The following is a 14,603-nucleotide window of genomic DNA, read 5'->3' on the forward strand; positions in this document are numbered from 1 at the left end:
AGAGATATTTTTTAAAAATTGAAAAAGTTTACTCTTTTATAATCATTTTATATTTATTAATGTGTGTAAAATGAATATAAACTTTGTCATTTTATGTTACTTTTCTCAAATCTCAAAGGTAAAAAATGATTTTACTGTTTTTTATCTTGCACAGTGGTTAAGTTTATTCTAAACACCTGTAGAAGTTGATTCAGTGATAAAAAAGGGACATAAGGAAATTAAAGAAATAGATATAGAAGAATTCCCTAGCAGTACAATTCTTTCAATTATAAAGCATCTGTTACCACTCACAAGCATCATTAGGTTATCTCTCTGCACTCATTCAAAACTATTCTGCATGTTACAATAGATGTTAATAATTCAATTATTGTTTCTGCCCAATTTACAAACTTTAATTACACCAACATTTTTTAATGGACAAAAGTTATAATTTTCCCGAGTTTAATATTAAATTAATCTTATTAACAAATTTTTATCACATATCATAATTTATTAATGGTTCACATTTTTGCTTTTTTAATTTAAATGAAGTTATTCTATTCTTTCAGCCGAACTATATCTAAACTAACTCTAGTTGAAAGCCTCCTGTGTTTTCCTCATTCACCTAATATTAATATATATTTTTATATTAAATTTAGGGTTAATTATGTTTTTAAATTACTTATAAAAATTTATGTTTTGTTTATACTTATATATATATTGAAAATTATGCAAAATACATTTCTAACAAATAGGACAAAGAATATTCATCATACAAAAATTTATAATAAATTATAATATAATTTTCATTTATCATTTGTTAAGGTTATCTATATAAAAATGCAAGAACGAAATAAGTATATATTCTAATTTAAAAACTAAACACAATTTTTAAAAATAATTTCAGAAAAAAAAAGTAATTCTTAAAAAAAAAATGTTTCTTATTGATTTTCACAAGGCTAGTAGTCTACTCAAAGTTTGCATCTTTAGCTTAAAAAACCATCTATCTAGGAACTCATTCCTTTCAAAACAAGAGTCATATAAAAGAGAACATTTTCCTTGTACTCACACATCTATCAAATACTAAGTTAAGCTATTGTGTGCAAAAAGTAAGGAGTAAAGAAAATTTTGTTCTGAGGAGAGAAAAGAGGAAAAACAATAATTGAGGCATCTCACCAATACATTTTGACTAATCCCTTCACCTTTTCTCAAATGTAACCTATAAGAAAGCAAATAAGGCTATAGAACCTCAAAAAATAAGCAAATATGACATCATAAAGCATTCCTTACCTTTTACATTATGGTTAACATTTGACTAAAGTCATCTATCCAAATATAATCAAGTTAACTGCATTAACAATGTTCACAAAAGTTTCAAAGAAAGAAAAAACCTCAATTAAGAATGTAATTTCCAAGTTTGAATTCTATTACCCAACTCTCTTTTTATTTTGGTTTCAAAGAAAATGTCCAATTAAAAGTGGATTTGAAGTTTCCACCACTGATAATGATAAACTGATAATCACCCAAAGCAACAATCATTTCAAATGCATCCTATTCCTTTGATCCCAACATGCTTTTTCATCTATTCCTTATTCTGCATATAAACCTACAAATCTCAACCTCAAAAGATTCATAGTTGACACAATACAGTCTTCCCAAAACCTTCACCTCAGAGATTTTCTCTGCTTTCATCTCACAAGTTACAACACAACAATGCTGGATCCAGCCACTGAATTGGTGCCACCACCATCTTCACCCACAATCTCTTCCATTTCTTCATCTGATCTTGACACTGAGGTATCATCAAGTTCGATATCACTTGTTCATGTTGCATCTTTTAAAGTTCTCAGAAATCTCAAATTTTTTTCACACCCCAGAATTTATTTTTCCTTTCTCACTTCAAATTAATCAAAAGTTTTAATTTTTTTCTTTTTGGGTTTTTGAATGATAGTCCACCGGATCATTCTTCCATGACAGAAGCACCACATTGGGGACTCTGATGGGAGTGAATTTCCCAACCATTACATTCAGAGTCCCATCGCAGCACCGGAACCCGAATTCCGCAGCCGAGGTTACCGGCGGTGCAAGGAGGACCGCCGCAGCAGTCAAAAAGAAGAAAAGGGCTACCATCGTGTCGACGTCGACAGCGGCGGAGAGACGGCGGAAGTGGTGGCAGCTTTGCCGCGATGGTGACACCAGATCGGCGTCGCTGGGCGAGTTTCTCGAGGTGGAGCGGCGCTTCGGCGACGGCGAGTTCTACGGCACGGCGGCGGAGCTCGAGGGGATGGTCGCCGGCCACCAGCAGAGGAACGGTGGAAGAGTGTTGTTCGTCGACGGGAGGGTTCTTCCGCCCACAGCCGACGTCGACGACGGAGCACGGGCGGCAGAGAGCCTTTGCAATCGGTTTCCGGTCGCGCTCGCCGGAATTTGCAGCGGCGGAGCCGCATAGGTTGTTATGATAGCGCTTTTCAATTTTTATTTTTAATATTTTATAAAAAGAAAAGAAATTTTTGTGGGCTTATTTTAATTTTTATAACTGTTTTTGGGTTGTTTGGCTTTTACAGATTGGAAGATTAAGATTCTTTTTGTCCGTGGTTTATGTGCAAAACGCAAGCTTTGCCTTTTGCCTTTTGCCTTTTGGGCTTTTTACTTTTTCTTCTTTTGTTCTTCTTTTGATAATTGTGATCCACCACCTTATAATTATCAATTACTAATATTATTAATACACAGACATTATGGGTGATGATTGGTCGTAATCATATGCTCCATTTATGCCAAAAGAAAAAAAACTATATTAGAAATATATGGATTACAGAAAGATTTTGGTTCTTGGTAAAATGATTAACCAAAATCAATGTTCAAGTAAATTTTCAAGCTTTCTAACTCAAGATTAACTAGTTAATTTATTCCATCTGGTATTGTAAAGTGAATGAAAATTTAGGCTCCACCTGAGTCATACAAATGTTATTTACATTCTTTTAATATAAAAATGTCTTTTTTTGATCCAACATTGATATTATCAGCAACCTTTGTCCACGTTCAGTGCTTTAACATACATTTATACTGAGCAATGAAATCAACACATCTATGATTAAATTCAATACAGAAAATTGTGTCTAAATTTTCAACCCTCAGTTGAATCTCAATTTCTCTCTTTCTTCTTTAAAAAATCTAACCAGAACAAGCAATTATTAAAGCAGTACAATTTGCACCAGTTCAGTATTACAGAAATAACATTAATGGTGAACAAATATTGGGGTTCAGGTCCTTCCACACCAACTGTTTATGCTCATGAACTGCCCTTTTATTTTATTTTCTTGCTGTAGTTTCCAATTCCCTTACCTGATCTTGGTAGTTCAACATATTCAGAGATAGTATGGGAGAGCCTAGCAGAAAGATTAAAGAAGCCTTAATGATTTCATTAAGAATAAACTGATAATCGAGATCTTCAGTGACAAACCAGACATTCATTGAAAATTGAACTGCAATACGATATGCTGACATTTAATACCTAGTTACATGCCAATCCAAATTGTTCCTCCAGCAACAAGTAGTTTTCATTAATTAATTCAAGTTGGTAGATGTAAAAGAGATTATAATACATTATGTATATTCTGGTAGAACAACAGAAGAAGACATATGAAAGCTCTTGAGAGACTAAAGGAGAGCAAGAAACCTTCATAGAAGCAAAAAATAAGAATAGAAATAAAACATAGAAGAAACAACCACAGAAATTTAAAAAGCAATGTACATAAAGAAAGTTGACTCTTGTTAATTACATGAGAATTTATATGCTAAATCTTATATGCACTATTGTTGATTTAATAAATAGATAAGTTATTCCGAGATAAATGTAAATTGCCTGGAATAGTCTCAGAAAAACATTGTTTACCTCAACAGAGTGCCACCTTTCATGAACTATTCGAGATGACCATGCACTACTATATGCAACAATGAATTTTCCATGGGTTTCAACCTACGTCAAAGCTGCAACAATGATTTGCTAAGCATTTATCCAAACCTATCTTTATGGAAGTATAGAAGTATAGATTTCAGCGTGAATTAGCTGCTGTATCTCACCAGGTTTTATCATTTGTTCAGATCTCCAGCAAACATTTCTTGAAGTAGCTCCTATGCTTTATCATTCTGACTTTTACGTCCATAAAAAATCCCACTATTTCACGGAACAAACCTTCTAAGCAGGGTCCATTGATAATGGTGTTATATGTGACAACATTAACAAGTTCAACCGAAATGCTGAAAAATCTCTAGTGCAATGTTAAGTATTTGATCTCTGTAAAACCAACCCATTGGGCAATTGGCACCTGTCAGAGAATTATTTTTTGACAGCACTGAATTAAAATAGTCACCTTGTCGAGTTGCTGGTTTTGCAAAAAAGCATCTAACAAGATATTGTAACTTGTATGTAATAGATGGCCATCCATTATCATGTACATGTATCATCCATGAGTTCCCATGCAGATGAGATTCTCCCAGATTCCTGAGCCATTAATAGCAGAGATGAGTTTATAGAATCAAAAATCAAACTGTTGCAACCCATATCTCTGAAGAGATTCATAGCTTCTTCCATCCTTTTACCCTTGCAATATTCATCAATCAAGAAGCAATGACTAAAACCTTAAGAAGTCAACCCCCTTTCAAACATTAGGTTTAAATAATCACTTTCCTAGAAAACATGCTGTGTTTAGGAAAAAGCATCTAACAAGACATTATAACTGATAACATTAACTGACATACCACCATAATGCATCGCATTGAAAAGCTCCCATGCATGAGAGACTCTTCCAGATTTACACAGCCCATCAATGAGGGAATTATAAGTTACAGAATCAGGAACCAAATTTCTGTGATCCATTTCTTTGAAAAGGTTCATGGCTTCACCAATCCTCTTACTCTTGCAATACCCATTAATCAAGATGTTATAACTCGAAACATTAGGAGTCAATCCCCTTTCAAACATTAGGTTAAATAATTCAATTGCTTCGTCCATACGTTGAATTTTGCAAAGAGCATCTAACATGATATTGTAAGTGATAACATTAGGGGATGGACCACCATCACAAATTGTACTAAAAAGTTCCCTCGCATAAGAGATTCTCCCACATTTGCACAAGCCATCAATAACAGAACTGTAAGTTACAATATTAGGAACCAAATTGGTGCAATGCATTTTATTGAAGAGGATCAAAGCTTCATCAATCCTTTTAATCTTGCAATACCCAATAATCAAGATGTTATAACTCCAAACATCATGCACAATATCCCATTCAACAAATGTGTCAAATAACTTTCTTGCCTTATCCACATAATTGCACAAGCAATATCCACTCATCAAAGTGTTGAAAGTAACTACATCTGGTTGCTCACCTCTTTCAATCATCAAATTAAACATATCATTAGCTTTTGTGAGCATTCTGTTTTTACATAATGTATCAATTAGTATGTTATAGGTATAAACATTTGGGTTGACCTTTTTGTCAACCATATCACAGTACAACTGGGTAACTTCTCGCCACTGCCCCAAACTATAAAAACCATGAATCAAACAAGTGTAAGTAAAAATATCAGGACTTATTCCCCGGCCAACAATCTCTGAATATAAACCAAACGCCTCAGTTACAAATCCATCTTTGCACAAACCATCAATCATCATATTGTAGATTACTACATTAGGCCTAACCATTTGCCCTTCCATTTCCCGCAGGAACTCAAAGGCGTCTCTTGCCAGTCCTATTTTACACAGCCCATTGATCAAGGTCCCATAACTAACTTCATCCAACAGGAACCCCTGAGCCACCACGCTATCATGAAAGTCCACTGCTTTCCTAACCTCACCATTGACACAAAGCCCTCTCATGAGCGTGGTCAAGGTTACTGCATTGGGCTGATAACCCATCTTGAGAACCATGCCCAACACTGAAAAGGCAAAACCCATGTGACCCAAGTGACAGTAACAATTGATCAAGATACTCAAAGACACTATAGAAGGGGTGATTCCTCTCAACCCCATTTCTTTAAACAATGATATAGCAGTAGAGTAATGCTTCATTTTCACTACTGAGCCTAAAATCATGTTAAATTCTACAACAGATGGAAGAGGGTGCATATTGATTAAGCGACTGAATAAGGCCACAGCATCACCAATGGCATCAAACCCATAATTGCTTTTGGCGTTATGGTTTTGGGAATTAGAAAAGAACCTCAGAAAAACACTAAATTTGGGAATGGCATACCTTAAGCTTGTTGTCTTAGCAGTGTACGACATGACAATCTTCCTTCCAAGTATGACCAAGATTGGATTTTTTTTTTTTCCAAGCTTCCACATAACTGCTCTTTCCAAACTTTGAACGAAGAATCAGTTGGTGTGAACTCCACAAAACTCATCTCCTGCGAAGATGCATCCAATAATTGAAACCCATCCTGAATTTTGAACCACTAACCCACACAACCTTTACACAAAAATGGGTAGGTGGCAAACTAATTAACATTTTCTTCTTACATATGCATCTCAAATTATTAAAGAATAAAAATTGAAGGCAACACACCTTGTTCCGTCAGGGAACACTTTCTTCTTCAAACGCCCAAACACACAAGTCGGACTTGCCAGCAGCAGCATCTCCTCTGTGAGCACACACGCCAGTTTACATTAGGTTATTCTCTCATCTCTCTGCATACTCTTTACTTTTGTTCCAAATTTGCGTCTTCTTCATTTGTGCTTTCTTCATTTGTTTCTGGTTTGTGATTTCTCTGATTAATTTTTCCTTCTTCTTCATGCAGGTGAAATGTTTGCTTTTTAGCACAAACCAATTTAGTTGGTTGCAACTTGTTTCTATAATTGATGATCTTAAACCTAAATATCTTGTTTAAACTTCATATTGTCTCAGATAGATAAATAAATAAATTCCAATGTTTTCATTGTGAAATTTTGTTCGTGGAAAATGATGAATACGAGAAAAAAAATGTAAAAATAAGATTTTTTTTTTTAGATTATGAAAAAATAATGAAAAATATAGAAAAATAGGAGAAGGTGATTTAATTAATACAAATAATAAAAGAAATTTTTATAATAATTGAAATTATAAGACTAAATTATCTTTATATTAAAAATTATTATTAATTTTTATTTTTTATGATAAAATTAAATAAAATTATTATTATTTTTATTATTATTATAGAATTAAATATATAATTTTTATAATTTTATTCTAAATAGATTTTTAAGTAGTTTTATAATTAAAAACAGTTGAGTTTAAAAAGAAAAGGATTCAATTGAAAAAATTGGTTAAACTTAAAGAAACGTTTAAGATAAAAATTGATAAGATAATTATTTAAGTTTAAAAAACTTTTATTTAAAAGATAAAATTAAAAGTTATATGTGGATATGGAAAAAGGAGATTTCTTTATATAACTTTTTATTATTAAAATATAAACTTTTTTATATTAATATTATTTAATTTTAATTGTAGAAATGAATTTAAAATAGAATATGATTGATTAAAGTTATATTAAAATAAAGTATTGTTGGTTAGTTAAAATAAAAAATATTTTAATTGATTAAATTATTTAAATTAGTTTTATTGAATTATTAAATTATAACATTAATATAATTAATAATATTAGTTTTTATTATAATTATTTTTAATTTTTTATTAATATTTAAAATATACCTTTTTACTAACTTGTTTGATTTAGTGTGGTTTTTTATTTCATTTATCTTGCTCTATTTAATTTGGATTGGTCTGTGTTATTTTATTTCATTCTTTTTGCTTTGATTTGCCTTAACATGTTTTGTGTCTCTTGTGTTGTTTTTCTATTCCTTTTTATTTGGTTTTCGCTGATTTCTTTTATTTTATTTTGTTATTATAAATTTATTTGCTTTGATATTTTTTTTCGTTTCTTTAATATTTCTTTTTTGACTGACCTTGCTCTTGTGAATGTTTTTGTTTTTATGTTAAGACGCTCCAAATGACTTCAATAAAATTACATTCTTTGGATTGACTATCCCCTCTTAAATTTAGAGGAGAAAAATTATGGTATAAATCATTACTCTTTAAATTGCAGAGCCAACATCTTGCAAAAGAACAACATTGGAAGGAAGAAGATAAAGACTATGAAAAATCAATTGATGATTCAAAGCATCAGTCAAAAGGGCTCAAAACTCTACCTTCTCCATAAGAATCAAATTCACATTCTTTGTTCAAACTAATATGAACTATTTATAGCTTCATGGAATCAGTTAAAACTCCCTATTGTGAAATTTACGACAGATTCAGATAGCTTTTATAGAAAATAAGCCAAAGCATGATCTGCAGAAAGCTACATAAGAGTGTGATGATTCATTCAAATTTTTCATTACATAAACAAACTCCATCAGTGTTTAACCAACTTCCACCTCCATTGGTTCATCCACAAGAATGAGAATATGGTAAAAGCAAGGTTATTTATAGAAAACCACTTACTCTATCCATTCTTCCTAGTATGTAGAATCCACCCCTGGGACAAGTGCACCCAATAATTCACTTGAAGACATCCAATGCCTAGATATCAAAATGAGTTAAGAGACATTAAAGTACACAACTGCACTGAAAATTAAAATGCAAGTATAAAATCCAAAAGCCCCATCCACGCAGGCAGTGATAACCATTCAAGACTAGTGAAGCTATGAAACTAAAATTGGCCCTTTTATTACAAACAATTATTGCCTTTGGGATGTTGAGAGCAAACCATATAAAAAAAAGGTTTTCTTCTATTCCATGAGCTGTTATCAGGTAATAAATCCCAAAATAATACATAGTAAATGCCTACAAAAATATAAAATCTAACTCCACAGGTGACCTCAAGAACCACAATTTTTAAAACCAATAAATCAATGGGAAATATCTCTTCGAGACAGTTCTCTCCTTCAGGGCAACATGAACAACTGACGCTGGCATTGTTTATAATAGAGGTGTCTTGTAATCAGTGTGCATAAACAATTCTAGACAAGGAAGCCCACCCTGAGAAATGTCTTTATGTGATAAATTCAGTGTTATGAATATTGACCTGTAAAATAAGTAAGCCGTTCAGTTAAATGTAAACTCTTAAATATCTATGCTATTGAGAAAAATAAAATTTATCATAAAAAGACCTTGAAGATAATCATCTTCCAAAACCAACCGCGGCCTTTCTCTTTTTGCTGTTCTCTACCTTTTCAGGGCTTGGGAGTCCAGTCATTCCCTCGTACTTTTTTTCTAGGGCCTGTAATAATTTAACCAAAACCGAAACATTTATTAACTTTCTTTCTCTAGAATTTAATTCCTTTGAACTCAATATAGACATGATAGATCTTTACTTTGTGGAAACATGATAGCTAATCCGCAGACCCCTTAAGGATTTGTGGAAACATCATACCATTGATTACTACAGTTAAAAAATCTAGTTGTTATATCTCCTATCTTGATCTTCTCTCTAATAAAGTGATAGTCCAGTTGAATGTCTTTGGTCCTGTCGTAGAACATTGCATTAGATACAATGTCCAAAACTGCAGACTATCACAAATTATGGTCATTTGTATCAAAAATTCTACAATCTCGAGTTCCCCATTGACCTGTTTCAACCATTTTGCAGAGGTTCTTGAAACTAAAATTTTGTTTTTACTCTTCCCGGATATGAGGTTTTGTCCTACCATTATACAATACTGGAAGGTGGATCACCATCACTGTGCTATCACATGGACTGAGTCACTTGTTTAAGTTTTTAAACACAATTGCTTTTGGTCAAGTGTGGATTCTGACAGACTATTTTTACCTCACCCACACCCACCCAACAAATCCAAATATAACCAATTTTTTATTTCAATACCCAATATCCAACTTGACACATTCCACAACTAGATATATTATTTTCAAGATTTGAACTTATGACATCCAAGTCACAAGGTACCTTATACCTTTCACAAGGCTCACTCTCTGACAGAAGTTTTTTCTATCTTTTTTAAAACAAGTAAAGTTGGGCTACAGATAAAAATTAGATTTTTAGTTTTGATTACTACGGGCTTAGTCAACTCCACCTTACAGTAAGTACATCACAAATCATAGCTAAAAACCTTATCACGAAATGACTCGTCTAGCTTATTTATGCAAAGAAATGAATATTTTCTACTAATGTATTATAAAATCAAAGGAAGAACTTGAAAGGAATAATCTGAAAGAAAAAAGATTCTTATTAAGCAGAACATCAGCCTCCATATATAGAAAACTCTAATCATAAAGTAATAATTAAAAAGAGATATCTAGAACATTCCAACAACTTCTAGTAGAACACTTAATATCCTTCTAACAATAGAAGATATACAAGTGACAGAGTGACAAAACAGGAAAAGGATTTTCTAACCTGTAACTGCCCACGAATACTATCAAGAACATCTTCACTCATTCTGTCAAAGAAAAGAATTCCCTGTAGACACAACAAGAACACGTAACCATACGCTCAAAATTACATAAAAAGTTTAAAATTACACCAAGTCATTACATAAAATTAGTTTAAAAAGCTCAACTTTGAACTAATTTTGCATTACAATCAAGTGAATAAATTAATAAAAGATGTTGAAAATCAAGAATTAATAGGAAGAAAATAGTATACATTTAACGTATGTGATTTGACAGGATTTTGATAATTGATTCAAAGGAAACGGAATATCCTCTAATAATGTGTAACTAATACAATCACTATATAAATCAGCCCCAAATGGTGTCATTCAGCATATAAGGTATAATGTCTCGAACTTTTATTGTTTAGCATGGTATCCAAAGCCTTATACAGGAACCTTCAAAGTCATACCTACACGATGAAAACTATTTAGGATGACCTTAAAATCAGGTAGACATCCCTAAGAAGCTGTATTGTGGCAATAAGTTAGTCATCAACATTGTCCATGTTCTAGGACATGACATGACAACAAATTTTGAAATTGACAAACACTTCATCAAAAATAATCTAGACAAAAGCCTTGTTACAACTTGTGTCCTTACAAGACTTCAGTTAGCACACTTTCACTAAAGGTCTTCACTAGAAGAGTTTCAAGGATCTTATGAAAAGTTAGAAATAATTGATATTCATTTACCAACTTAAAAGGAATTATTGTAAATAATGGTTTATTGGGACAAAAATATCTTCAGCGTCTATGTATTGATTATGATAAAATATCTTTCAAATTTCTATTTATTTTAGCATATATTGTTTTCATATTTTAGAGAGATTGATTTTTACAAAAAGAGGAGCTGAGAATGTAACTCCTGTGATTGTTATCAATAAAATTGTTTTCTTGTTTCCTTGGTTAGTTCAAGTATTTTAGAGTTCCTCATATTTTTGGAGAAGCTATCAGGTATTATGGGATTAGCTTTCATTTCGTGGGAGAGTGTTCCTCCTTGCATATGTTGTGATTATTATGGAGATAGATCAGTCTTCCATATTTTAGGTTTTCTTAATGGGTTTAATCTGGTTCGTGTACTGTTGTAGTTCCCTTTCTTTTTTATTAATAGTATTAGGGATGTTGCATGTGATTAATATAGGTTGTCCTAACATGTAAAGCGATGCCATAGCATTCTTATCTTGATTTAAAAGAAAAAAAGAAAGATACAAATTATAAAATATAATAAAGCTTGGAAATCACGCTCAAGAGGTGCAAGGTTTTATTTGTTTTATTGTACAGTAATGATATGATGAGATATTTCCTGACCACTCTTTCAATCTATAACATTTCATCTCTAACTCCAAGCTGAATTTTCATAGTATTATTTACAAAACTTTGTCAATAATTAAAAAAACCCTTATATAACAATTAAAATAAATTCAAATTATATTCTATACATTCAAAGATATTTATCTATTATGAATGTAATTATAATATAACCCATGCATTTAAAAATATTTATTTGTTACGATTTTTTGTCATATAAATATAAGATGCTCAAACTAAAACACTAGTTGCTTTAGTTATCAAAGTTTGAAGCACACCTGTAGATGATCAAATTCATGCTGGAATATCCGTGCAGGAAGGTCAGACAAGTTGACTGAAAATCTAGTTCCATTAACATCACGTGCATCAATCTTCACAGATTCTGGTCGCTAAACCACAATTACGAGACAAATAAGTAGGCATTAGAGTAAATAAACATGAAACAAATGAGAAGATGGCTATATTCCTGCGGTTGAGCACACGTTGAAAGCAACATAAAAAGGAAAAGAAACTTAAGCTATATACAAGACAATTATAACTTTAGGGTATACAGATCCTCTATCAACCAGAAATATAAAGTGGTGTAAAATAACACTGGTACAAGGAAAATTGAACATTGTCCAGCACATCCCCATATAAGTCAACAGATAGGAACAGAGGAACCAGCAGCACACTGTACTAGCCTCTGACCCTCATTGGAATTGAATCAGATCAACAAAGACAACTAGTGCACTATAGAAGACAGGCAACACCAGTACAGATGGGAAGTGCAAGCACAGAAGAGGAATGGTGGAGAACAAGTTTTATTCAAACGGAAATGCCAAAATTAGGGTTGGAAGAGCCAAGCGTGCAATTTGGGTCCCATAGGTATTTTGGTCCAGCTTGGAGGATCACATGATCCCTCTATTTATTGTAAAAACTACAAGCGTAGATGACTTCACAACATGTTCTAGAGCATGATCATGATCTTTCAGGCCATTAAAATTTGTAGAATCATGCATATTGACAAAATACCATGATTTTATGAAACACAACTCGATATTCAGCAAGCATGACAAACTTCTCAAACTGAATAAAATTCAAAATTTGCTACTCTACTTCTCCAAAAACAGGTCTAAAGGAAAGATACAGTCAAAATAATGGTGTAAAAGAAAAGGATTTTTGTTAGGTACCTTTACATCAGCATTAATTCCGGGGAAAGATAGGCAACCCTCGTTGAATAGGGTCAATTTCTTTGAGTATTTGCTAACCCTTGGGTTTACAAGAACAATCTCCTCTCCTTCACCACGCTCACCAACTGGGTTGAACACCATGAGTTGAACATTTATTCCCACTTGAGGTGCCGAGAGACCAATACCATCAGTTCTGTGGGAAGCCAACCAATATTGTTAACAATTCAACAAATTGAGAATATGTTATTTGAATTACAATATAGATTATATTGACAGTAAAATATCAATTAATAGAGCTTATTCATATTCAACATAAATTAAAATATATTGCATGCCTAGTTCCAATTTAAACTGCCTTCTCTTACAGTAGGGGTATTTTAGATAAAAGTTCTAAATAAAATACAGTGTTTGAAACAGCAAAGTGCCCTCAAATTTCAATTATGGTTGATATTGCTTACAATAAAGAACACTCTTATATTGTAAGGAAACATCCATTGAGAAAAATATTGTCAGGGTTTGTTGAGTAAATTTTTATTTGTTTTTGTCTAGTATTAAAAAAAAGGAAAAGTAGCCTATATAATTTGAAAATCAATCTTGACAACCGTGCTTTAAAAAAAATACAAGTTTTCCTTCCAAATTAGAGCAAACAATGCACTAAAACCCGAACATTCCACAAATGGCATTATCCCTCTGGGGGTTAAAACCAAGAAAACGAACAGAGGTAAGCAACCTTGCGTTCTAGCTCAAACCGAACTGATGCCACATTTTAAATAATTCAACTAAAACGAAAAAAATTAAAAAAGAACGTAGCAATAGCCCACCATAATTCTACTCAGCTGAAGCAAAAATATAAACTACTTCAACATTAAAAAAGCTTACTTGTACATAACATCAAACATTTCGTGGACAAGCTTCTTCAGATTATCATCGAAGGTAACTATGCGCTTATTTTTGGCCCTCAATTTCGGGTCTGGATACTCCACAATTCTCAGGGGTGGCACAAATTCAAAATCACCAGCTTCAAAATCATAGAGAGAGACTAAGGCTTGAGAAAAAAAAAAGAGATGGGGTTGAATCAGTGGAGTGTAGAACTTACGAGAAGCAACTTGGTCTTCAGCTGATGAGAAACTAGGCTTGGTCATGGCGCGTGGAGGAGCTGTTCGAGGAGATTTTGCAGAGAGGGTCCGGTTCAGTGAGGAAAAATGGTTGAAGCAGCGGTTGGAAATGGCGGGAAGAGCTGAACCGAGATGAAGAAGAAGAGGGTGAGTTGGGTGGAGACACGTGAGTGAAGCCATGGATGGTCACAAAGTCAAGTGATTCACATTCTTGGATGCTCATTATGTAGATAATATTTATCAATAATAATTATACTAAAAATATTTAGTACATTTTTTTGTTATAAAATATTTATTAATTCTTTGGAAAGAAAATGTTTAATAGTTTTTTAATAATAAAAACTGAAAAAATAAATTCAAATGAAATATAAAACAATGCCCATTTGGATTTTATAGTAAACTAGATCCAAATGTATTTGATTTTTTCTTTTGTTCAAGTGATTTCTTTTAACGAAAAAACAAAAATAAAAATTAATAATGTAATTGAATTTTTATAAAAATATAAGGTTATAAAATTATAGTTATTATATAAGGCTTCCTTATTAAAGCAAAGCTTACAAAATAATCTTAAAAAAAAAGTTACATGGTAAAATCAATTTA

The 14,603-nt window shown here is 32.3% G+C and overlaps 3 protein-coding genes across 12 annotated transcripts; 1 reads left to right on the top strand and 2 right to left on the bottom strand.

Moving 5' to 3' along the window:
- The first annotated feature begins 1,402 nt into the window (after positions 1 to 1,402).
- On the top strand, positions 1,403 to 2,565 carry LOC106768281 (uncharacterized protein At3g17950). The gene is made up of 3 exons (XM_014653337.2): positions 1,403 to 1,776; positions 1,931 to 2,428; positions 2,544 to 2,565. The coding sequence occupies exons 1-2, from the start codon at positions 1,693 to 1,695 to the stop codon at positions 2,426 to 2,428; spliced, it is 582 nt and encodes a 193-aa protein (XP_014508823.1). The 5' UTR covers positions 1,403 to 1,692; the 3' UTR covers positions 2,544 to 2,565.
- Positions 2,566 to 3,043: 478 nt separating this feature from the next.
- LOC106756686 (pentatricopeptide repeat-containing protein At3g22470, mitochondrial) lies at positions 3,044 to 6,834 on the bottom strand. 10 transcript variants are annotated; one of them, XR_002668698.1, is made up of 4 exons: positions 6,546 to 6,834; positions 4,350 to 6,387; positions 4,060 to 4,153; positions 3,044 to 3,966 (listed from the first exon to the last, which is right to left on the bottom strand). XR_002668698.1 is itself a non-coding variant. In XM_022783620.1 (3 exons), the coding sequence occupies exon 3, from the start codon at positions 5,906 to 5,908 to the stop codon at positions 4,685 to 4,687; it is 1,224 nt and encodes a 407-aa protein (XP_022639341.1). In that variant the 5' UTR covers positions 5,909 to 5,916; positions 6,234 to 6,387; positions 6,546 to 6,834; the 3' UTR covers positions 3,044 to 4,684. The 10 variants fall into 10 exon arrangements, 3 of the variants coding, with proteins under 3 accessions (XP_022639341.1, XP_022639334.1, XP_022639336.1); XR_002668694.1 differs by having other exon boundaries at positions 3,044 to 3,365; positions 3,872 to 3,966; positions 4,060 to 6,387; XR_002668699.1 differs by having other exon boundaries at positions 3,044 to 4,480; positions 6,234 to 6,387.
- Positions 6,835 to 8,660: 1,826 nt separating this feature from the next.
- Positions 8,661 to 14,224, bottom strand: LOC106756037 (peptide deformylase 1B, chloroplastic/mitochondrial). The gene is made up of 7 exons (XM_014638277.2): positions 13,985 to 14,224; positions 13,768 to 13,906; positions 12,889 to 13,081; positions 11,995 to 12,105; positions 10,372 to 10,434; positions 9,128 to 9,237; positions 8,661 to 9,042 (listed from the first exon to the last, which is right to left on the bottom strand). The coding sequence occupies exons 1-6, from the start codon at positions 14,181 to 14,183 to the stop codon at positions 9,139 to 9,141; spliced, it is 804 nt and encodes a 267-aa protein (XP_014493763.1). The 5' UTR covers positions 14,184 to 14,224; the 3' UTR covers positions 8,661 to 9,042; positions 9,128 to 9,138.
- Between the last annotated feature and the right edge of the window lie 379 nt (positions 14,225 to 14,603).

This window comes from Vigna radiata, chromosome 1 (genome assembly GCF_000741045.1).
Source record: "Vigna radiata var. radiata cultivar VC1973A chromosome 1, Vradiata_ver6, whole genome shotgun sequence".
In the NCBI taxonomy this organism is placed as follows: Eukaryota; Viridiplantae; Streptophyta; class Magnoliopsida; order Fabales; family Fabaceae; genus Vigna; species Vigna radiata.

Coding starts and splice junctions, on each gene's coding strand:
- LOC106756686 (XM_022783613.1), bottom strand. CDS start 6,325: ATGTGGAAGCTTGGAAAAAAAAAAAATCCAATCTTGGTCATACTTGGA.
- LOC106768281 (XM_014653337.2), top strand. CDS start 1,693: ATGCTGGATCCAGCCACTGAATTGGTGCCACCACCATCTTCACCCACA. Junction 1,777..1,930: donor CATCTGATCTTGACACTGAG/GTATCATCAAGT, acceptor TTTGAATGATAG/TCCACCGGATCATTCTTCCA.
- LOC106756037 (XM_014638277.2), bottom strand. CDS start 14,183: ATGGCTTCACTCACGTGTCTCCACCCAACTCACCCTCTTCTTCTTCAT. Junction 13,907..13,984: donor TGAAGACCAAGTTGCTTCTC/GTAAGTTCTACA, acceptor ATGATTTTGAAG/CTGGTGATTTTGAATTTGTG. Junction 12,106..12,888: donor GAATTAATGCTGATGTAAAG/GTACCTAACAAA, acceptor ATTGTGGTTTAG/CGACCAGAATCTGTGAAGAT.